We start from the raw sequence: 25,656 nt of genomic DNA, 5'->3' as shown, positions 1-25,656 counted from the left end.
GTGGAGAGAAAAACAGAGTTAGTATTTTACATCCAATGACCCTTGTTTGAACTAGAACACAAATTCAGAGAGAAAACTAACATTTATAGTGCATGAGAGGAGACACTGCTGAATGGTTAGCAAGTGGACTCTGAAAAATAGATGCAAAGCCATGGAGAATACAGATAGTAATGCTGATTGACAATTAACAGCAATACTTTTATTATTCTTTAAGCCAACAAGGTTCACTCTGATTGGACAGAACATTGCTTTGAGAACTAAACCAGTCAATGTCTGTCAGACATTTTGTTGATTTGAAACAAATGTTATGTGTCACCATAAGACCAGAAGATCAAGGAGCAGAATTCATTTGGTCCATTGAGTCTCCTCTCTCATTCGATCATAGTTGATATGTTTCTCAAACCCATTCTCCTGTGGTCTCCCTGTAACCTTTGGTTCCCTTACTAATCAAGAATCTGTCGCTGTCTTAAATACACGCAATGGCTTGGCCCCCCACAGCAATCTGCAGCAATGACCTCACCTCATCTCCGTTCTGAACAGTCATCCCTTCACTCTGAGACTATTGACCAAATGCTGGAAAGTGGGATTAGCACAGATAATTTGGTGCAGACTCAATGGGCTGAAGAGCCTTTTCTGTGCTTTGTGACACTACATTCATCTTATTGCAAAAGACTGAAAGAAAAGAATAAGGAGTAGTGCAGCAATTGAATGTGAGCTCTGGTCAGACACAGATCAAGAATTGCTCCATGTTTAAGGACTGAGTCATGTAAAGATTCATTACTTTGGTTCCTGGGTTGAGAGAGCTGCCCTCTGGTGAGAAAGTGAGTAAGGTGTACCTATACCTTCTTGATTGTAGAAGAATAAGAGGTAATCTTAACTAAATGTACTGAAGGATTCTAAAGGAGCTTGACAGTTAGAATTTTCAGTGAGAAATTGTTTCCCATGGTTGAGAATCTGGAAAATATGAGCAATGTCTGAGGATATGTGACCAATTGTAGTGGACTGAGATTCTTCACATGAATCCCATCACGAAAGGTACCAGTGCTTGTGCCATACTTATTTAGAATCTAAATTAATAATTCCAGCTGTCACAAAGCTTGTCCTTTTTTTACTAAAAGCTGTTCCTTGGCTCAAGGACACTCTGTCCTTGATGTTTTACAGAGGGCCAATAAACCAGGCCGGGCTCCAATCAGTCTGGTTTGGTACAGAGATGAAAAGGATTTTGAGAGGCCTTTTGTTTATATGTAAAAAGATGAGACTTCAGGCCAAAGTGGTCATGCTTTAGAAATGACCTGTATAAAGAAAGGGGAGTGGTCAGCTCTCTAGCTAGCTGAGCTGAACAGTTTAGTTCAGTCTTGAATTGATTGGAAGTTCAACAAGGAGCTGTGTGGAAACTCTCTCTCTCTCTCTCTCTTCTTTCTGCCCTTCAACTTCAACCTGTAAGCATGTGCTCCATTTATACTGTTTTTTAAAGAGAGTTTACTTATTGGGACTGTTGTATATATTCGGAACAGTATAACTAAGTCTAGTTTAGATAGACTGAATTCTGTAAGGGCCCTTTATTCCATTCTTTGTGATTCATTGTGTAATTTTGTGAATAAATGTTTTACTGTTTTAAAATCTAGTAGTCAACCTAGTTATCTTACTCTGGGTAATTTTCACTGTACACTTCCTGAAACAAGTTGCAAAGTTATGGTCTGCGCTGCCTGTTTAAGAATGTTTTGAGTGGTTTGGCCTAGTCCATAGCAGATTGGGGACTTTTGCGGGATTTTAAACAGAGTGGTAAGTGCTAGTGTCTTTATTTCTGGCGTTGGTTTGGTTGGGTAGACAAAGCTTGGGATCGGAATGGCTCTTTCAGTCGCCAAACATTCTCTGGATATGGATGCGGTGACTTTGGAAGGTTTGCAAAAGGTGAATAAGATAAAGTTGCAGGAATTAACAGAAGCTAGAATTGGAACTGCCTGCTTCTGTGAGGATAAGAGAGATCATTATAGCAGTAGCTCAGCATTTAAACTTGCTGGAGAAACTATCAGAATCTATAGAGATGGGAAGAATTCAATTGCAAATGAAGCAGCTTGAGTTAGAGGCGAGACATAAGGAAAGGGCAGCAGTAATGGAGCAGTTTGAGTTACAATTAGAAGCAGAAGAGAGGGATAAAGAGAGAACTTTTGAACTTCAAAAACTGACACTTAAAAAGTCAGCTTAAAAGGCTAGAGATGAAGGTTAAAGGTAGGCTCAGTGATGAAGTCATGCAAACTCATGTGGAAGAGCAGAGAAAACAGCAAAGTTAGCAGGTGAAATGGCTGATGATTATGAGCTGGTCCATAAAACTCGGTTTGGCTTCCAGCATCAATTTCAGTCCATGAGGGATGGAAATTGGGGCAAAGAGAAATCCTCATGTGGAAAGGGAAAGGTAGATCTCAGTGAAGATCATAAAGATAATTTACCACAGGGTAAGAAGGAAACCATTAAGGGAGATAAAGAAGTTAAGTGTTTTCACTGTAATAAAGTGGGCCACACAAAATCACATTGTTGGTGGGCTAGGACAAAGCCAGATGTAGGAAAACCAGACAAGCCTGGAGGTTTTGTTGGACTAGTAACAAAAAGCACAAGGGATGTCAGACAACTGCCTCAGAGTGTACAAAATAATCAGAGGTTGGTTACAGAAGAAGTGCCAGATCTGCTTAAAAAATATACATGCAACGGGTAAAGTTTATTCACATAGGACAGGGGCAATAGGTAAGGAGGTTACTACATTAAGGGACGCAGGATCCTCTTAGTCTGTAATGCTGAAGGATGAGGAGGTATGCACTCCTGAGGGACTATTGCCAGCAAAGGTAATGTAACAGGAATTCATGGTGAGACAAAAAGTGCTCAATTATGTAAAGTGAGGCGAGAGACTCCAGAGAAGAGTGGAGAATTTGTGGTAGGAGTACTGATTAGACAGTATTTAAAAGTATCACGGCATACAATGAAACAGGAAGCAGATAAGGAATCGCAAATTCGCAATTTTGCAATTGGGTATGAGGTATTGGTGTTACTTCCAGTAACAGGTGAGCTTTTAAAAGCAAGGTTTAGTGGACCGTATCAAATCAAGAGGAAATTGAGTGAGGTGAACTATTTGATAAGGACTCCAGATAGGAAGAAATCTCACAGAGTGTGTCATGTGAATATACTCAAAAGGTATTTTGATAGGGAAGGAAAGCAAGAGAAGAAGGTATTAATGATTACAGCACACAAGGAAGAGACAAGTTCAAAGGAGTCTGAATTGGACATTCCCCAAATCAAATTGGACAATGAGGAAGTTGTCAAAAATTAGGATAAATTATTGAGTTACCTTCCACAACAAAATTAAAATGATCAGAAAGAATTATTACTATCACATGGGGACATATGTGGAAGTAATCTGGGAAGTACTAATCTAATTGTCCATGATGTAGATATAGAAGATGCTGTTCTAATTAAGCAACATTCTTACAGGCATAAAACTCTAGAGGTTCAGAAGGAGATGGAGTGCATGATCTAAGATGGCATAATCGAACTGAGTTACAGTGACTGGAGCTCACCCATAGTCATGGTGCCAAAGCCAGGTAGTACCTAACAGTTAAGTGTGTACTATCACAAAGGCAACATAGTTACAAAGACTGATTCGTTTCCAATTCCACGATTGGTGGACTGTGTTGAAAAAGTGGGACAAGCAACATACAATTCGAAGTTGGACTTGCTCATAGGCTACTGGCAAGTACCTCTGTCAGAGAAAGCAAAGGCAGTTTCGGCTTTTTTAAAGCCAAATGGACTACATCAGTTCAAAGTCATTTGGTACGAAAAATGCTCCAGCCACATTTCAGAGACTGACTCATAAGGTCATTGCGGGATTCCCCAACTGTGTGGTATACAATGATGATCTGGTGATTTTTAGTCACTCATGGAGGGAACATTTACAGCATTTATTAGGCTTGTTCGATCGACTTCGGAAGGCAGGCTTGGTAGTAAACCTGGCTAAAAGTGAGTTTGCCAAAGCCTGAGTCACCTTCCTGGGCCATGCTATTGGACATAGGCAAATGGCCCCACAGGATACAAAAATGAAAATAATTGGGGAATTTCCCAAAACCATTGACGAGAAAAGCAGTACTACAGTTCCTGGGGTTGAATGGATTTTACCGAAGTTTGTACCGAATTTTAGCAGTGTGGTTGCTCCACTCACCGAATTGTTAAGAAAGGCAAGAAGTTTCAGTGGACAGTGGACCCTCAAAAGGCAATTGACAGCCTAAACACTATGTTAACCACTGCCCCAATATTAGCCACACCGGATTCCATGAAACCTTTCAAGGTGGCTTTTGATGCCAGTGATGTGGGTGTCGATGCGGCGCTCCTGCAGGAGGATTGATGAACAGATAGAAAGATCCATTGGGTATTTTTCCAGGAAGTTGAACATTCATTGACAGAGATATTCAATAGTAGAGAAAGAGACTTTAAGCTTTGTGTTGGCATTACAAGATTTCAGTGTTTATATTACCAGCAATGCATCTGAGACAATCGTATACACTGATCATAACCCATTGACATTTGTGGAAACATTTAAGGACAAAAATGCCAGGCTGTTTAGATGGAGCTTGTTGCTGCAGCCGTTCAATTTGACAATTGTGCAGGTGGCAGGTCGCGAAAACATGATTGCCGATGTGTTATTGAGACTTGAATGAGATACGGAGGCATTCAGTAGTGGGTGTACCGCGGCCTGAATTTGCATCTGGTTGTGCAAGTTTGCATGATTATGTGTAGTAGGGTGTATATATATGTTGGGACTAACCTGGTTTTGAAGGGTGAAAAATGAAGCCATCTTTTGGTATTGATGATACATTTTTTTTAAGGAGGGAGATGTCACAAAGCTAGTCCCTTTTTCTTTCAAAAAGCTGTTCCTTGGCTCAAGGAGACTGTATCCTTGATTTTTTTCAGAGGGGCAATAAATCAGGCAGGGCTCCAATCAGTCTGGTTTGGTACAGAGATGAAAAGGATTTTGAGAGGCCTTTTGTTTACATGTAAACAGATGAGACTTCAGACTAAAGTGGTCATGATTTAAAAGTGACCTGTATAAAGAAAGGGCAATGGTCAGCTCTCTAGCTGAGCTGAGCAGTTTTAGTTCAGTCTTGAGCTGGTGAGAGATTCAACAGGGAGCTGTGTGGAAACTCTCTCTATCTTTTTTTCTGCCCTTCAATTTCAACCTGTAAGCATGTGTTTCACTTATACTGGGTTTTAAAGGGAGTTTGCTATTTGGGACTGTTGTGTATATTTGGAACACCATAATTAAGTCCAGTTGGATAGGTTGAGTTCTGCAAGGGTTATTTATTCTGTTCTTTGTGTTTCATTGTGTAATTTTGTGAATAAATTTTTTGAATGCTTTAAAAGGTTTAAAACAAGTACTCAACCTTGTTTACTTACTCCAGGTAATTTTCACTGTACACTTACCAAAAGAAATTGCAAAGTTATAGTCTGAGCTGCCTGCTTAAGAAGGTTTTGAGTGGTCTGGTTTGGCCCATAACACAGTAAAGAGACTGAAATGGATACCTCTATGTTTACTAACAGTATTAAGCAAGGTGAAAATGTGATCTCTGAAGGCGACACACAGAGGCTTCAAGGAATGATTGTTTGAAAATCTCTGGCCAGTTTGATTGTGGATGCTTTTATCATTGAATTTATTTCAGGATGAAATAAAAAGATTTTCATCTATGAGAATCAAGGATATAGAAAAAGGGTGGAAAATTGATTTAAGGTCAATGATCAGCCAAGATGTTATTGAATGGCAGAGTAAGTTCAAGTGACAGTAAAGCCTACTCCTGCCCTTCCTTCTTCAGTACTTGTTTCATCATCTGCTTCACAATGGTTTCATCACTGGGCTTCCTGTTATCTTCTTCTTCTTTTAAATTATTTCCACAGTTATATCAGGCATTTATTTCAATATCAGAACTAAGAGCTTGGTGACTGAGGACAAGCAGTGATAAGCTCTTTGTGAACAAGATATGTGGAGTATCGTTCTTCTCATTTGTTCCCTGCCTGGTGAGTGTCAGTCAGAGCTGAATAATTTGTATTTGTTTAAATCTGGTATACAGGTTATAGGGTAGAGATGTTAAAGTACTTGGAGGCATGAAATGGTTTAAAAGAATCAGCAAACAATAATGAACGATATTTTGGCAAAGTTCAGTCGCCTTTCAACTGCACAATTGGACCACGGAAATATTTATCACTATGTACTAAACCAGAGTATTGATTGTAAATAGTAACTAATAAGAATCATACCATTGTTTGATAATCTGGGTAGTCATCAAAACATAAAAATAACCTGTTTAAGATGTAAAAAAAAATTTGAATATCCTATTGTCCAATATATAGAGAAGTCTGCAGTGGTAAAAATATTTCAAATGGAATATGTCTTGAGTTTGCAATTGTTTCTGTTATTTAAAGCACTTTGATAAAATGTTGTTATAACAGTCACAGTATCACTGATCAACTGTTTGCATATATTACTCACAATAGAAAACTGTTTTCTTCTTACTCTTAAACATCAAACACCTCAGTTTAGCTTTTATCCCTACAATTCTATATTAACCTTAAAATGTTATGCTATAACAGAATTGTAATGAATCGCACCCATTTCTCTGCTACTAATGGCAAGTATGTTTTCTCACCAGAATGCTAAACTCACCCATTCCTGCATCATGAATCTGATTTCTTTTGCATTCAGCCTGTTGATAAAAAAATCATGCCTCTAATTTACTATTTACAAAAACATATTTCACAACTGACCAAATGTACTTCTGCATTTTCAACTGAAACATGCTCCAGTCTATCATTCTTCCTGTTTGCAATACTTCGTCTTTCCAATCTGATTTATCTTCTTTTCCCTTACCTTGTCTTCCCTTTTTAATCCTTTCTGCAATCGTTTTGCTATACTCTCTGCTTCTCCACACAATTTTTGGTATTCTATTTCAGTATAAACTATTTCCCCATTTGCAAGTTCCTCCTCAGCAAGGTAACCTGGCCTATTACATGTTCAAAGACCATTTTTGCATTCTCTGCAGGTCATTCCTCCTCTGACAACTTCACATTGCCTGGAATCTGAACCCTGTCCCACTGAAACATTTCTCCCATAAGATAATTACTCTCCTTGTCTTATTCTTATACTGGCTGCCCTAATGTAATGGGAATAACCCTGGGCTAAGTGTCAGTTGCATTGAGGCTTTCAGACAGATTCTCATCATGAAATGTCTTGCTACTTTTAACCAAATCAGAAGTAACTCACAAGTCAACAAATATTGCAAACAGACTGCCATCCCTTGTACCTGCACTATCTCAATATGCCTGTTATGGATGTAGACAAATACCGTTAGTCTAAAGTTGCCAGTCTGGTCTGAGGTTGCCATACTGGCCAGTACAGTCTCAACCATCTGGAGGAAGATACAGCATTGTAGAAAGAAGGTCAACAAGCTTCTCCACTTCTCCAGTATAAGTCCCACTATCTTCTGCCCAATACATCATATTCCCTACCTCTCTCTCTCTCTCTCTCTCTCTGCACTACTCACCTCCCACCAAGGCTCATGTTCCACTATTCTCACTGTTGCCTGCAGCATCTGCCTTCATCATTATCCTTCATCCAAAACTCTGACACGACTATCCCTAAACATCCTCTGCTTTGCCTGCTCACTCACTTGGAATAACTTCCTACCTGCACCAAAAACAATTCAGCTGTGTCATCATCTTTCATCTCCCTTAATACTGAGCTCTCTCTCCTTCCAGAAGGGTAACAGTTCACAGTAGGGCAGAAAGAGTCAAGACGAGAGCTGGGCTGTCAGATATTCAGCTTCTCAGCCCTTAAATGAATGCAATCCTAACTGTGACCTCCCAAGTGGCTGACAGACTGAGTTCAAAACTCTAGTCTGGTATCAGAGACTGGTCTTGACTTCCTGTGCTGTGAAATACCTGAGAGAAGGCTATCCCTCTTGATTTGATTGAGACCAACTGACAATTATGATGAGCTTCCAAACTTTGTGCCTGTGCTAAATGGTGAGGCATGACACAAGTTATATGAGCCTGGTACCTCGAACTGAGAGGATAGTATGCAAAAAGAGAAGGCATGGAGAGGCAAGGCGGGTGTTCTAAGCATCCAGGTAGGTTTGGAACGAGTGCAAACAAACAGGCCAGATATACAGCCTGGTCTAGTCCATGAGCAGGGCGCATGTCCCTGACTACAAAATTACAATCATTGTTGCTAGTGCAGTGTTAAAGTCCAGATATGTACAGTAAATGGTTTGGAGATGTACGATGAGGATTCTTAAAGGCTGGCACCAGTTGTAATGTCAATGTCTGTCGATGTGTGGCTGAAGCCCATGGAGTGGGCAGTGACATGTTGGTGCCCAGTATTCAACAAGAAGGTTTGTTGGAGCAAGTGAAGAGCATGATTTAACTAGTTAGCTGCTCTGATACCATTTCAAGAATTCTCGATGGCTAGCTTGTGAGACATACTCACTAAGGGCAGAAGTTAAATATTGATGAGGTGAGTTGTGACATTAATGAGGCATTTAACAAGTTATAATCCTCATTAATTGGTGTAACATTGCTTCTTGTTGAGAAACATACCTCACTATAAATCCACAAAAGATATAGCAAGTTTCTCCCGATGCAGAAACGGGCCTTACTGGAATACTTAACCCATTCTGATACAAAATTCACCATATCCCAGGTCATTCACAATTCTATAAGAACTTGCTTCAAGTTCCTTCACGTTCCCTTACTGAACATCAGTGGAAAATGTTGTCCTTGCCTAGTCCAGCTTACACATGACTCCTGACCCACAGTAATGCAGTTGATACTAATATCCTCCATGCAATTAATGCAGGACTTTAAATTCTGATCTGGCCAATGACACCCACAAACCATAAGGAATAAAGAAAAACTTCCTTTCTATGTTCTTGTTGCATGAACTACATGGTTTTCCCTCTCCAAATCCTGCTGCAGTTGAAGATGTTGTTACAGGATATGAAAAGATTAATAAAGATGTATGCCAGTCACATTACCCACTATGATGAACCACATGGACCCGTCAGTGAACAGCTTAGGATCTCAAAGAAGTTATGACCTAATACACGGGTCCTATGCATAGTCTCTATAACAATGTTTCTCATAACAATGTGACTTGTTGCTAATAGGCAATAATAGTAGAAGACATCCATTTAAAAGATACTTAGATAAGAACATGAATAGGAAAGATTCAGAGAGTGATGGGCTAAGAGCAGGCAGGCGGGACTACTTTAGTTTGGGATTATGTTCAGCATGGACTGGTTGGACCAAAGGGTCTGTTTCTGAGTTGTATGACTATGACCTTTGGGCTGCTCCCTCATGAGAGAAAGAAAACTGATGGTGAATTTAACCTGAGGATCACCATGCTTCAGGCAAGGGAAAAGGTCAAGGAGGTCTTCATGGAGTCTGTAGCCAGTGCGGGATTTAAACTCAGAAAGTTGGCATCACTCGACATTTTAAATCAACCATCCAGCCAACTAAGCTAACCAACTGCCTCATAGGCAGCAAGCTACTTCTTGTTCAATGCAACAGTCACTTCTAGTTAGACCAGTAAGTGGTTTTTCCCTGCCACGCTGTACCAATTAGTCATTGTAGATTCCTACAAAGAGGAAGCCAGTTGCAAACTTGGTTTCAATAACAGTGCACTTGATAGCAGCCAACAATGGAGAGGCTGAAAATTCAGTTCCTCAGTGTTGAATGAATTGGAGAAAACCTCAAATTCAATTGTTGTTGCCATTATGAACACAGATTCACATTCACATAGAACCTTTCAAAACTCCCGATGTCCCAAAGTACACAACAGTCATTTATTTATTTGAACTTATGCCATTTCTGTAATGATGAGGAAATGGTCATGAATTTGTGCAGAGGAAGGTTCCCAGTTAGTGGATGAGAATAACCAGATAATCTGTTTTCTCAGTGATTGTTGGATGAAGAGTAATTGTTAACGAGCATCTTGAGAAGTATTTTCCTGTTCTTGTTAAAATTACACCATGGTTACTTTTCCACACAGGAACGTTTCTGTCCACATGAGAGGGTAAATATGGGGTTGCAGTGGCTGGCTGAAAAGCCAGTGAGACCCTCTCAATACCTTTTTCCCAGAGGCCTGTGCATCTTGATACAATCTCAGAAGATGATAACTAGGCCCTCCCCTACAATCGGGGACCTGGTGATGGAGAGCCTGCCACCAAAGGCAACAGGTCTTCAGGACCCGAATGCCATTGGGAGGTGCTGACGATAGTTGGTATTTAAACTGCCCAAGGCTCCTGAATAAGCACAGAGCCAGGGACAGCTAAGTCACAGTGAAAGAGGTCTCATGGGGCATAGGTTATTGGGAAAGTGGCATGAAGGAGGAGTTTATTGGCAGCAAGGAAGGGTTGGAGGCTTTCAGCAGGCAATCCCGGCGACCAAACCTCTTGAAGCAAGATCTCTTGGTCAGGTACTGAGGGGCTTTGGATAAGAGTCCCCCTGAGAACCCACAAGCTGAGTTTAGATATTATACTGAACCCTCAGCTGCCACTGAGTTTATAACAATAGCAACAAGATGAAGCCATGAATTGATCTCAGTTGAGGTCAGAGCGGGAAGCCTTTCAATACCAGTACTCAACAAAGTGGAAATGGGACAGTCTCCACCTCCCCCTTCTCCAGCCAATTAATTGATTCTTACTACAAAACGTGGCACAAGTTGGAGGATACAAGATGACACACATGGCCTGGAAGTGCAGCGCCGTCCCTCAGCACTGATCTGAAGGGCTTTTGCCCGAAACGTCGATTTTACTGCTCCTCAGATGCTGCCTGAACTGCTGTGCTCTTCCAGCACCACTAATCTAGAACTGATCTGGAATGACAGCTGAGATCTTCAGCTCTGGGTGGAATTTGATCAAACAATGTATTAGCACAGACATGAGGGTGCCAATACAAAGCCACAGCTGTCACCACAACCATTGTTACTAAGGGACATACTTTAACCCTTAGGAAGCAGGTGGGGCTGTTAGCAGCTGAGGTTTGAATTGTAAGAAGCTTGAATCTCAACCTAATTCCGTCAACAACCCACCCAATTCTCATTCTAATGGAAGAGTCAAGTCACGGAATGTGCTTGATGGAGGCTCCAGGGAGACATCTCGGCTTTTAAATATGTTAATTAGTTCAAATTGCTCCTTTAATTCACCTATTGGCTGAGAACTATGACATTTCAAGAAGGTGTGGAACTGAGGGTATTGATTCAGGGGTATTGTACATTTCATCTTCATTGATGGATCCTGTGTCATTCCTTGGCCAGCAGCGACCAATCAGGAAGTCCCTTCTCTATCCTTCTGATCTCCTCCAACCTCATATAGCCACCAACATCTCAACCCAAGAAGCAGGTTTCTACTTTCTAACCCCACGATCAACCTGCAAACACAAGACATTATCCATGGAATTAAACCCCACAGAATGTTACTGAATCCCAATTTCCAGATTCCCTGCTCTTGATTACTGCAGTTGGGTCAAGAAAGTTATCAATCTCCAAACATCCCCACGAGACAAAACCATAGGATCTGTCACATTCTGAGGCTGTGACAGGTCACTATACTAATATTTCCTTTCAACACAAACTAGAAGAAATTCAACAGTGTTAATAGATGTGCTTGAGAGATTCCTATCTACAGGGCTAATTCTTATTAAAATGTGTTGGTTTGAAGTATTTCTTTCCTGTTCAACTTATGAAATGTTGTCTACCCAGTTTCAGGTGCATTGTCAGCAGAAAAGAAAGTAGCAGGAATTGTGGGAAGAGCGATTACAATAAATTGTTCTTATGACAAACAGTACCAGCAAAACATGAAATACTGGTGTCATGGTTGGACTAATCAATGTACACATGTGGTGAGAACAGATGATCCAGAGGGACAGCAAGGAAGAATGTCAATTAAAGATAACAAGGCACAAGGAGTATTTATTGTTACAATGGAAAACCTTCACAGGGAAGATGCAGGATGGTACAGCTGTGGTATTGATCGACCTGGACTTGATTTAAAGTTTGCCTTAACGCTACATGTGTCTTATAGTATGTGTCTCACTGATTTTCTTCCTTACTCTCAACTGAAATGTTTGATGAATGTTTCACAGTTTTGAATCCTACTGCGACAGATGATGAAACTTGAATTCACAACGTGATCGGAAATTAAAATCTAGTCACTGGCATCCATGTAATTATTGTAGATTGCTGTAACAACCTATTTGGTTCACTGATGTCTTTTATGGAAGGAAATCTGCCATCTGGCTTACACATACCTCCAGACCCCACCAATGTGATTGAGCCTTAACTAACTTTAAAATACTCTAGACCCTCAGTAATTGCTGGCCCGGCTAGCAATGCCGATACTCATGAATGAAAAAAACAAACATAGGACCTGAGGTACAGGAGGAGGCCATTCAGCCCATTGAGCCTGCTCCACCTTTCAATTTGAACATAAAATATAGGACATCATCAGAACAGGCCCTGCAGCCCACCATGCCTGTGCAGACTATGATACCATTCTGAACTAATCCTATCCACCTATATATGGTCCATATTCCTCTATTCCCTGTTTGTTCATGAGTCTGCCTAAATGCCTCTTAAACTTGGCTAACCTATTTACTTCTACTACTCTCCTGGCAGTGTGTTATTTCAGCTGCTGATCACCTCAGTATCACCTTGTCACACTAACTTTGTTACTTTGATCAATCAATTTCAGTCTTAAACAGACAGAAAACTGTGTCTCCATTGCCTCTATAGGCCCCCACTACAGCTCAATGTTAAAGAGCCTCCCATCTTATCCTGAGATTAGCAGGAGAAACATATTATCTGCATCCAGCCTGTCACACTCTGTCATAAGTTTCAATAAGGCCACCCCTTAACTTTCAAAATGCCTAGGAATGCAGACACAGCTTCCTTGCATCATAATTCCACTATCCCAGGAATTAATCTGATGAGCTCCTGTTGCACTCTCTATAAAGCAAGTACATTCTTTCTGGAAAGGAAACCAAACTGTGCCCAAGCCGATATGCTGTATACAATTTGCTTAACTTCAGGCTATTGATAAATACATTCCATGGGAATGAAATCACCACAGTTTGCTCCCTCTGTACTTGGTTCAATGTCATTAATATTAATAGTTGCAAATAGTCAGAGTATTGAACAGGAAATGTTAAATTTTGAGAAAATGTTAAAAATGTCATTAACATATTTAGTCGGTTAAGAGATAGAACTACAGTCAGACATCACGTGTTGAACTGTGTGTGTTATGATCTGCCTGTACTGCATGCAAAACAATACTTTTCACTTTACCTCGGTACACATGACAATAATAAATCAAATCAAATCATATCAGATCTTTGTTAGATATCACACAGTTAAATGCTTGCATTCAGGCTAAGGCTGGTGAATTATAAATACAAAAGCAGTGAGTCTCAATTTATTACATATTACACAAATTCTCAGAAAATGATAAAGTTGGAATTAATCCAAATGTTGGGAGCTCAGCATGGTTCATAGGCTGCCTAGTATGCTGGATGATACACATAAAAAAACAATCTATCAGGTCAGTATAAAATAATTCAACTCTACGAGTGAACTAAATTTTTGTTCTGCACTCTCTTAATCTATAACTTAAGGATAAATGAAATGAGATGCATTCATCCCATGGAAACAGTGCATTTCATGAGACTGAATATCAGTGAGAAGAACAAAATGTTGTGACTGTTGCTCCTGCATCTCATCTGCCATTCCTCTGTTTCCCTGTTATAAATTCTCCAGATGATCTTCAAAGGATTCCATGTTTACTTTAGCTACTCTCTTAATATTCATGCATCTGTAGAAGCTCTTGATGTTAGATTTTATATTTCTTACTAATTTCATTTCATTATCAATTTTCTCCCTCTTTAATAGATTTATAGTCACTTGCTGTTTCCTAAAATAATTTCCAATCACCTGGTCTGTCACTAGTTTCTGCTACTTTGTATGCCTTCATCTTTGATTGGGTACTCTCCTTGGCAACCTTTGTTCATCCTTCTCACCAAGTCTGTCTTTTTGACTGGAATAAACAATTACTGAGGGTTATGAAATATCTGCGTAAATGTCTGCCATTGCTCTTCCACTGACTTTCCCTTTGTCTGTTTCCCAAACTGCATTAAACAATGTTTTCTCATACCTCTATAATTGCCTCTAAGCCGAGGACACTGGTTTGAGACCCAAGGTGCTCGCCTTCAAATTGAATTTGAAATTCTATCATGTTGTGATTGCTAGCCTCCAGGGCAATATTAATTATTAGTTATTTTAATAACCCTAGGACATTACACATTATTAGATCTGAAAAAGGTGTTTCCTGGTTGATTCTGCAATGTATTACATGAAGAAACAAATCCTGTGTACCTTACAAATTCATCTTCCATGTTAACTCTCTCCACTGCCCAGAAAAGATACAGACTAGAATTACCCATGACAATTATAATGCTCTTCATACACACCTCCATTACTTCTAAATTTATACTTTGCCCCATAATGATACAACTCTTTGTGCCGATAAATGACTTCCATCCATGAATTCTCTCTCTTGCTATTCCTTATTTCAACCAAAATGAATTCCTCATCATGACCTATTGTGCCTCCATTACTACTGACCACCACATAAACCTCTTGACTGTGGTACAAAGACAACAATGGAAACTGCTTCAGAACCACTACAAATTCTGTTCTTGTCACTGTGCCTGAGGGCTATGTGATGGAAGGGCTCATAATTGAGGTGGCAGCAGAGCACTGAGCTATTGTGAATGTGTTAGCTTAGTTGGCTGGATGATGGATTTGCAATTCAGTAATAATGGCAACAGTGTGGGTTCAATTCCTGTATGAACTGAAGCTACATGAAGGGGCTGCCTTGTCAACTTAGCTTGTTGCCTGAGCTGTGGTGACACTCAGATCAAACTCACCGTCAGTCATCTCATTCTGGTGAGTTTACCTTTACCCACTGCCCATACTTCTAGACAGAATGGAAAATCCAGCTCATTAATGAGCAGGTTGTTGCTGCAATTAAATACTGTTAAAGTATACCAATTCTATCTTATACTGAGAAAAATTATTGGCACTGAATCTCACATTGACCTATTTTCAGTATTTTTGCTGTTGTCCTGTTCAGTTCCTCAACTTATACTGGTCTTGAGAGTTCAGGCTTCTGGAAGGATGGCACAATATCGAGATGGAGAAGGTTTGGTGAAATTCCAACATGCCAGGCACTGGCTGAGGTAGACAAGTACTGCGAATCCATGAGCATTACCTTTCTAGATATTCAACGAGTATTTAAATGTTTGTTTCTTTTCACAGAATCGGTATCTGTTCCAGTAATTTCATTTTCACCTTCATTAAATACCCCGTGCTCAATGTCAGCCACCTGTGAATCTGACCAAGGATCGCTCCCCATTCGGTACACATGGTATGAACAGTATTCATCTGAAAACTCAAAGGTCTCTGACACCAATAAACTGGATCTACATTGTCAATTGTTCACAAAGAATAATCATAAATATCACTGCACAGCCTCAAATCTTCAGGGAATGAATTCCAGTGAAACGGTTTACGTGTTAGTCACCCACAACTCAGATGGGATCTGCAGTTATGTGGCACAAATCCACAACAGTAGTAAGTAATACTTTAAACAAACAGCATGATAATGATTTTTTTTTAATCAAAGTTTATCCAACAGATTGTAGTTCAAATTCCCTCAGACATTCATAAACTATAACTGGTCAAATTTACCCTATTTATTTTCTCAAGATTTAGAAACAGAGACATTGTTGTATGTTTCATTAGAAATGGAGGAGAATATTCCAAAGAAATGCTTCAACATTGGAGTAACTTCCATAATCCCATGAAGTTAAAAATGGTGAAATCTTTAAAAATGACTTGGCCTGTTTCACACAAGTGGAATTCTGAAATGTAACCTCCAGCTGTTGTGATGAATTTAGAGGGCAATGGAGATAGGGTGAGAGATTGAGCCAAGCTGGGTAGCTTTTTCGGGAGCCAGTATAAATCTGATGGGCTGAATGGCATCCTTCTGTACTGTCAAATTTGATCATTTTATAACAGGTTTTGATAAAGTAAACTTGAGTTGTTTCCATTCACCAGTCAGTGAGCAATTGATCTGCATGAAGTGAATATCATCACCAAAACGAGATAGAGAAGTGCATAGGATTTTATGATTGCAAGTAATATGTCCAACTAGAATGGAATCTGTTCTTTCGTCATGATCTGCTACAGATGCAGTTAGAAGACTTTTACCTTCAGCAGAGTACTTGCAACTGATGAGGCAACACTTATGTTAGCTCCTATAACATAATAATTGATCAGGGGTAAAGTAGAGCTTTTGGAAAGATTTGTAGCTCAGGCTGTGGGTGAGGTTGTAGATTCATTTGGCGAGCTAATGCGTTTTTCTTCAGGCATTCTGTTGCCTCGCTAGGTGACATTGTCAGCACACCTCCGGTGAAGCTTTGGTGGTCTGTCCCGCCTGGCATTTGTATCTCTGTTTTCTGGTACTTTGGTTCTGTATCTAAGTGGTTTGTATGTGGGGTCCAGTTCAATTTGTGTGATGATTGAGTTTTGGTTGGAGTGCCAGGCTTCAAGGAGTTCTCTAGCATGTGTCTGTTTTGCCTGTGCTAGGATGGTTACTTTGTCCCAGTTGATTTGTGTCTTTCATTGGCTACGTGGGTGGGAATGAGAGAGTACTGGTCATGTTTGGCAGTGCCGAGCTAATGTTCATGCACTTGTATGGTCAGTTTTCTTCCTGTTTGTCCTATGTAGTGTTTTTCACAGTCCTTGCAGGGTATCTTGTTGATAACATTCATCCTGTTGGATGTGGGTATTGGGTCTTTAACTTTTGTGATGAGCTGTTGAAAAGTGTTTACTGGTTTGTGGGCCACTCTGAATCCCTGGGGGTCTGAGTATTTCTGATATTTCCTTGATGTATGGTATGGTCACTATCATGTCTGGTCATATAGTATATTCTTCTTTGGGTTTGTTGAGTAAATACCAGAGTATTCTCCAAGTCTTCTTGGAGTACCTGTTCCACTTAAATCCCTTGAATAAGTGTTCCTGTTCTGCCTTCTGGATTTCTGGGTTGCTGCAGTGTGTCCTTATTGAGAAGGTGACCAAACAGGTGAATGAGGATAAAGCAGTTGATGTGGTGTATATGGATTTCAGTAAGGCGTTTGATAAGGTTCCCACGGTAGGCAATTGCAGAAAATGCAGAGGCATGAGATTGAGGGTGATTGAGCCATTTGGATCAGAAATTAGCTAGCTGAAAGAAGACAGAGGGTGGTGGCTGATGGGAAATGGTCATCCTGGAGTTCAGTTACTAGTGGTGTACAGCAATGATCTGTTTTGGGGCCACTGCCGTTTGTTATTTTTATAAATGATCTGGATGAGGGTGTAGAAGAATGGGTTAGTAAATTTGCAGAAGACACGAAGGTCAGTGGAGTTGTGGATAGTGTCAAAGGAAGTTATATTTTACAGAGGGACATAGATAAGCTGCAGAGCTGGGCTGAAAGGTGGCAAATGGAGTTTAACGTGGAAATGTGTGAGGTAATTCACTTTGAAAAGAGCAAGAGGCATACAAAGTACTGGGCTGATGGTAAGATTCTTGGTAGTGTAGATGAGCAGAGAAATCTCAATGTCCATGTACATATATCCCTGAAAGTTACCACCCAGGTTGACAGGGTTGTTAAGAAAGCGTACTGGGTTTTAGCTTTTAATGGTAGAGGGATTGAGTTTCAGAGCCATGAGGTCATGTTGCAGCTGTACAAAACTCTGGAGCAGCTGCACCTGGAGTATTGCGTACAGTTCTGGTCGCTGCATTATAGGAAGGATGTGGAAGCTTTGAGAAGGTTGCAGAGGAGATTTACCAGGATGTTGCCTGGTATGGAGGAAATGTCTTATGAGGAACGGCTGAGGGATTTGAGGCTTTTTTCATTAGAGAGAAGAAGGTTGAGAGGTGACTTAATTGAGACATAGAAGATAATCAGAGAATTAGATAGGGTGGACAGTGAGAGCCGTTTTCCTTGGCTGGTGATGGCTAGCAATAGGGGGCATAGCTTTGAATCGAGAGGTGATAGATATAGAATAGGTGTCAGAGGTAGTTTCTTTACTCAGAGTAGTAGGGGCATGGAACACCCTGCCAGCAATAGTAGTAGACTCGTCAACTTTAAGGATATTTAAATGGTCATTGGATGAACATATGGATGAAAATGGAATAAGGTAGGTTAGATGGGCTTCAGATTGGTTTCACAGGTTGGGGCCTGTACTGTGCTATAATGTTCTATATTCTATATCCTTGTTCATTTAAATAGTGTCCTAATGCAATTTCATTTGTGGATGCTGTGATGTTGCTGTTATCCTTTGTTTGGGAGAAAGTGAGGACTGCAGATGCTGGAGATCAGAGCTGAAAATGTGTTGCTGGAAAAGCGCAGCAGGTCAGGCAGCATCCAAGGAACAGGAGAATCGATGTTTCGGGCATAAGCCCTTCTTCAGGAATTCCTGAAGAAGGGCTTATGCCCAAAACATCGATTCTCCTGTTCCTTGGATGTTATCCTTTGTTTGTCATCCTTAAATGCACACAACTGGAATAATCCCACCACCACATCAATAACATCCTAACCAGAATAAAGCTCACTAAAAAAGAGGAGAACAACAGCAGACTCCCTTTTCTGGACATATTAGTGGAATGCACACCCTACTGGTGATCTCCAAACCAGTGTGTACAGAATGAACACCCATACAGACCAGATTATAGTTTCAAGGCAATCTTTCTTCCCCAACCAACAGCATGCAAAAACTGATTATCTGGTGATTTATATCATTGCTTTTTGTAATATAATATGTGTACCAATTGGTTTCCATCTTTCTTTACAACACATCCATGACTCTACTTCAGAAAAAATTATTGGTGATGTTTTATCTTCACCATGAGAAGATCCTCTGAAAGGTGTAACTCAGATCTCCCATAGGGGATGACTGTTTTCATGTTGTTTGAGTCAAAAGTTAGTTCATGCTGTCTTTTGTCTAATCCATATCTATTTTGACTTGAGTTGGTCAGGTGACTCCTCTGACCATAGTTAAATCAATATTTTGTCCCATTAATAGAAAGAATCAGCTAATGAATACTCTGGTATGAACTGCCAAAGAAAATCAAAGATCAATATCAATATTATATATCACATGACAAGGGAAATTACATAAAGATTAAACCATTATCCACCCCAAAAAAGCCCCTGGGATCCATTTGGGAATAGACCTCTCTTGATTGACTGCAACTCAGAATCAGAAGAAATTGAATATTTTCCCCATTTCTCAATAGGATTTGAATTAAGTTGTGAAGTTTCTCCAACAATATCTCCAACAACATCAACCATATCAACAACAACTTCAACCACATTTTCAAGACCTGTGTCTGTTAGCAAAAGGTACAATATTTTCATTTGAGTGTTACCATTAGCATTGCTGTCAAATGAGAATAAATAAATATTTTGTCATAAGGGTTTACAATAGCTTGCTTCCTATCACAGATAATAATTTATCAGAATGATTATGATGGCTGGATTTACACCATGTTATTTTATGAGCTTATTATCAGACATTGTAACCTTTGTGGGGGTGGTGGTGTAAGAATAAGAAGCAAAAACACTTGAATGAGCATTTGAAGTGTCATAACATTCAAGATTGTGGGCCAAGTGTGGGAAAATGGAATTACAAAGAACAAACAACAATGCAGCACAGGAACAGGTCCTTTCGCCCTCCAAGCCTGTATTGACACATTTTGCCCTTCTATACTAGAACTGCTTTCACATATCCCTACATTCTGTTCCCATTCATGTACTTGTCCAGGTGCTTCTTGAATGCTGCTATTGTGTTTGCTTCCACCACCTCCTCTGGCAGCGTGTTCTAGGGATTCACCACCCTTTGTCTAAAAAACTTGCCTCGTCCATCTCTTTTAAACCCCTGTCCTCAAACCTTGAACCTGTGTCCCCTTGTAATTGACCCCTCGTAATTGACCCCTCCACCCTGGGGAAAAAGCATCATACCTTCCACTCAATCCATGTCATTCACAATCTTAGATACTTCTTATCAGGTCGCCCTTAAACTCAAACACTCCAGTGAAAACAAACCCAGTCTATCCAACCTTTCTTCATGACTTAAATCTCCCATACTCGGCAACATCCTGATAAAACTTTTCTGTACCCTCTCCAAAGCATCGACGTCCTTCCGGTAGTGTGGTGACCAGAACAGCACACAATATTCCAAGTGTGGTTGAACTAAGGTTCTATAAAGCTCCAGCATCACTCGTTTATCCTTATTCTCAATGCCCCTTCCAATGATGGCAAGCATGCCATTGACCTTTTTTACCACCTTATCTACCTGATCGGCCACCTTCAGTGATCTGTGGAACTGCATGCTCAGATCCCTCTGCATTTCAATACTCTTAAGGATTATGCCATTCGCTATATATCTTTGACCTGTACATGACTTTCTAAAATGCATCACTTTACATTTGTCTGGATGAAACTCCATCTACATTTTTTCTTCTCGTGCCTCCAACTGATCTTTATCCCACTGTATTCTCTGACAATCCTCCTCACTATATCCACAACTCCACCAATCTTTGTATCATCTGCAAACCTACTAAGACCAGCTACATTTTCCTCCAAATCACTTATGTAGACCTCAAACAGCAGAGGCCCCAGCACTGGTCCCTGTGGAACTAGTCCCACTAGTCACAACCCTCCAATCCAAAATGTATCCTTCCACCACTACCCTCTGTCTCCTATGATTAAGCCAGTTTTGTATCCATCTTGCCAGCTTACCACCAATACTATGTGACTTCACGTTTTGTACCAATGTGCCTTGAGGGATCTTGTCAAAGGCTTTACTGCAATCCATGTAGACAACATCAACTGCTTTTCCCTCATTGATCAACTTCATTACATCACATCCTCAAAAACTCAGTCAAGTTAGTGAGGCACTAAACCATGCTGTATATCACTAATAAGTGCACTTGCTTCTAATTGCATGTACTATAGATCTTGTCCCTGAGAACCTTTTCCAATAATTTCCCCACCACGTTAGATTTGAGACTCACAGGCCTGTAATTTCCTGGATTATCCCTGCTACCCTTTTTTAAACAATGGGACAACTTTGGCTGTTCTCCAGTCCTTTGGGAATTCCCATGTGTCTAAAGAGGATACGGAGATGCCTGTCAATGCTCCAGCAATTTGTTCTCTTGCCTCCTTCAATATTCTGTGATAGCTCCCATCAGGACCCAGGTACATATTTGCCTTAATACTTCTTAAGAAATGCAATACCTCTTCTTTTTTAATAGCAAATTGGATTAGAGACTTGATACTACCTTCCCTGAGATCATCCTCCACCAATTCTTTCTCTTTGGTGAATACAAAGTATTCATTTAGGACCCCACCTACCTCTTTTGCCCTGAGTGAGTCAACCCTTTCCCTGGCTACCTTATTGCTTTTTATATAGGTATAAAAGTCATTGGGATTTTCCTTAATTCTGTTTGCTAACGACTTTTCATGACCCCTTTTAGCCCTTCTCATTTCTTGTTTAAGTTTTTTTCCTACTTTCTTTATATACTTCAAGGGCTTCATCAGTTCCTATCCTCCTAGAACTTATGTATGCTTCCCTTTTCTTTTTGACCAAGGTCATTCCACAGTTCACGTAACTTGCCACAGCTATTCTTCATTCATGCAGGAACATGTCGCTCCTGAACTTCTTTCAACTGCCGTTTCAAATAGTCCCACATCTGATGTGGATTTACCCTCAAACAGCCACGTCCAATTAACATTCTTCAGTTCCTGCTTAATATTGTTGTAGTTCATCTTCCCCAAATTTAACACCTTTGCCTGAGGACTGCTGTAAACCCTATACATGAGTATCTAAAAATCATAGTATTATGATCACCACTCCTGAAATGCTCCCTCCGAAACTTAGTGTACGTTAGATTTGTGCAGATGGTAGGTATTTTTAGTAATACAAACTCGATGGGCCAAAGACTCTCTTCTGTACTGTACGATTCTAAGATAAACATCTCCAGTTTGCTGATCCTCGCATGCTGCTGGTTTCAGTTTTCACTTAATTACTTCACCTTTAACCCTACTTCATAGAACAATCATTGTCACAGTCCGGTATTGCCTATTTTCCTTGACCTTGCCTATTTTGGGAATGGCTCTGTAAGAAAAGTTGCATTCTTTCTCATTTCATCCATATTATTTCCCTTTACAGATTGTTCCCAAACTGAGAATTAGTGAGTACTCTCTGCTTCTAGCTTGTTCCTAAACTAGATGTGTAAAAGCAGTGTGGAGTGATGATAATTTGAATATTCTTATGCCTTGAGAGAAATCTCACAATTGCTACTTGACCCCGAGCAGTGTTTCCTTTAGGTGATCAGGTTATAATGCTCTTACATATAAAATTATGCCTAATTTTACACTTCTTAATTGTGGACACTGTGTGACGATGCTGCTCCCTTAACAAGGTTATGTCGTCCTTGTTTTTTTTCAATAGGGGTTCAATAGGAGATTCTGCCATGTCTGAGTTTAGGGCACTTTGATTATAACTAATGGTTACTGCCGAAGGCAACAATCAGGGAAAAGGACTTTTAGGTTTTTTTTTGTTTTAAAACACTTGTACAATGAAAGGGCAGTGGCCAGTTCTACCAGTTCAGGGGTTTTCTAGTTTGATTTAGTTTTAGCTGGGAATCCAGAGAAGCTGCTGGAGTAACAAAAGAGGCTCCATGCTGATCCTCTCTCTCTCTCTCCCTCTGACATCTCTCTCTCCTATAAGAACTTGTGCTTGAATTTACCTTTTTGCCAAGGCAGGTGTTCATGGGATATTGCAGGCAATTGGAACAGCTCTGTATTAAATTGTAGGTGTTCTTGCGTCAGTTGGGTTTTCAAATTGTTGTTATTGTAAACTCTGTTTTCTTTTGTTTGTGTTTCTACCATAGAATATTCACTTTACATTTGCCTGAACAGCTAAAAAAGTTTGAGTATGGGCTACCTTCTTAAATTTTTTTTTGGGGGGGGGAGCGGTGTTCTCACCTTTTCCACAACAAACTGTAAATGAACTTTGATTATGCATGAAAGACAATTATGATCATCAAATTAGGACAAAATACAGGAGAGTTTAATGCTTCAGATAAGATGTCTTCACTCTAATGCTTTAATTGTTAATATATAAAGTTAGACTACAAACAGTTAATAATTGTTTCAAACAGGAAGCAATCCCATTTCCTTCAAACAACTTTTATTTGTTCTCTTTTGCTCAGCTACACCACCTACAGTGTTATACGTTGGGTGCTCTTTGCTGTGCTGGTGATTTGTGCTGTTTCAGTGACAATGTTTACAAGAAAATCTAAGGTAGGGATCATGTACTTTGATACACACCTCCACTTCTTTTGATGATATTGGTCACAGATAATGTAAATCAGATCACGCAAAAAAAATATGTTGCAGCCAACACGGGTTACTGATGTCAAGCAGGAAAATCAAGTTGACTCCTCATTTCTGGATGGAGTTGTAATTTTTAAAGTTTGTTGCTTCATCCACCCAGAAGAAATCAGTATAATATCAGTCTAGGGTAATCCTCTGATATATGATTGTTTCACTCTAAGTTTGATGGTTGTTGTTATAATTAACGACTTTCTTGTCTTCAAGACATCTCAAACAAACTCAAAAAGCTGCCTTTGAAATGTTATCATCAGTATTTTCAACAAAGATGAGGATTGATACACGCAGAGAGAAACACAGCAAAGAAGAGATGAAGGTGTGGCGAAGGAGCTGGTTTAGGGGAGAAGGATTCACATTTTTGAATCACTGGAATCTCTTCTGTGGTGAAGTGATCTATTTAAGAAGGATGAATTGGAAGGGGACTAATAAATTGGCAGGGAGATTTGCTCGAGCTGATTGGGAGGCTTTAAACTCATAAGGTGGTGGGGTGGGACTCAGGGAGATCGTGAGAAAAGAGATCTGTTTGAGACGGTTGCAAAAAGACGCAAGTCAAACAGTCAGGGCAGGTAGGAACAAAGCAGAGAATGAGATTATTAAACTGCAGTTATTTCAATGCAAGAGGCCAAGCAGGGAAGGCAGATGAACTCAAGGCATGATTTGGAACATGAGACTAGGATATCATAGCAATAACAGAGACATGACTCAGGGATGGACAGGACTGGAAGCTTAATGTTCCAGGATACAAATGCTATAGGAAGTAGACAAAGGTGGGCAAAACAGGAGGGGGAGTGACATTTTTGGTAAGGGATAACATTACGACTGTGCTCAAGGACGATATTCTTGGGAATTTCTAGCAAGTTATTTGGGTGGAACTGAGAAATAAGAAAGGGTTGATTACCTTATGTGGGCTGTGCTCTAGACTCCCAATAGTCAGTGAAAAAATTAAGAAACAAATTTGTAAGGAGATCTCAATTATCTGTAAGAACAATAGATAATAGTCAGGTGGAAATCGGTTTAACTCAGTTGGCTGGATTGTTGGTTTACAAAGCAGTGTGATGCCAACAGCATGGGTTCAGTTCCCATCACCAGTTTGAGGTTACCATGAAGGACTCTCCTTCTCAACCTCATCCCTTGCCTGAGGTCTGCTGGCCCTCGGGTTAACTCACCACCAGTCAATTCTCTGTACTGAGAGAGTAGCCCCTATGGTCAAGTAAGACAATGGTGACAAACAATAGTCAGAGAATTTAACTTGGAGGTGTAGTGGACAGCGAAGAAGGTTACCTCAGAGTACAATGGGATCTTGTTCAGATAAGCCAATGAGCTCGGAATTAGCAGATGGAGTTTAATTTAGATAAGTGTGAGGTGCTGTGTTTGGAAAGGCAAATCAGGGCAGGACTTATACACATAATGTAAGATCCTGGGGCGTGTTGCTGAACAACGGGACCTTGGAGTGCAGGTTGATAGTTCCCTGAAAGTGGAGTCGCAGGCAGGTAGGATAGTGAAGAAGGCTTTTAATTTGCTTTCCTTTATTGGTCAGACCACTGAGTATAGGAGTTGGAAGGTCATATTGCAGCTGTACGGGACATTAGTTAGGCCACTTTTGGAATATTGTGTGCAGTCCTGGTCTCCTTCCTATCAGAAGGATGTTGTGAAACTTGAAAGGATTCAGAAAAGATTTACAGAAATGTTGCCAGGGTTGGAGGGTTTGAGCTATAACGAGAGGCTGAATAGGCCGGGACTGTTTTCCCTGGAGCTTTAGAGGTTGAGGAGTGACCTTCTCAAGTTTTATAAAATCAAAAGGGGCATGGATTAGGTAAATAGACAGGATCTTTTCCCTGATTTGGGCAAGTCCAGAACTCAATAGCATAAATTTAGGGTAAAAGAGACCTAAGGGATAACTTCTTCATGCAAAGGGTGGTTCATATATGGAATGAACTGCTAGGGGAAGTGGTGAAGGCTAGTACAATTATAACAGTCAATACACATCCGTACTGGTACATGAATAGGATTTGTTTGGAGGGATACAGGTCAAGTGTGGGTAAATGGGACTAGATTAATTTCGGATAT

General features: G+C 40.2%; 1 protein-coding gene across 1 annotated transcript in view; it reads left to right on the top strand.

Moving 5' to 3' along the window:
• The first annotated feature begins 6,014 nt into the window (after positions 1-6,014).
• Positions 6,015-25,656, top strand: part of LOC122562923 (polymeric immunoglobulin receptor-like) — a 73,061-nt gene continuing 53,419 nt past the window's right edge. Inside the window, exons 1-3 of the mRNA XM_087973490.1 lie at positions 6,015-6,051; positions 11,792-12,112; positions 15,404-15,718. Coding sequence (XP_087829616.1) covers positions 6,015-6,051; positions 11,792-12,112; positions 15,404-15,718 — 673 coding nt within the window. The remainder of the gene's footprint in view (positions 6,052-11,791; positions 12,113-15,403; positions 15,719-25,656) is intronic.

This window comes from Chiloscyllium plagiosum, unplaced genomic scaffold, assembly GCF_037043375.1.
Source record: "Chiloscyllium plagiosum isolate Xiang-an unplaced genomic scaffold, Cpla_swu_hap1 HiC_scaffold_26, whole genome shotgun sequence".
In the NCBI taxonomy this organism is placed as follows: domain Eukaryota; kingdom Metazoa; phylum Chordata; class Chondrichthyes; order Orectolobiformes; family Hemiscylliidae; genus Chiloscyllium; species Chiloscyllium plagiosum.
This window is presented reverse-complemented; position numbering and strand designations above follow the sequence as displayed.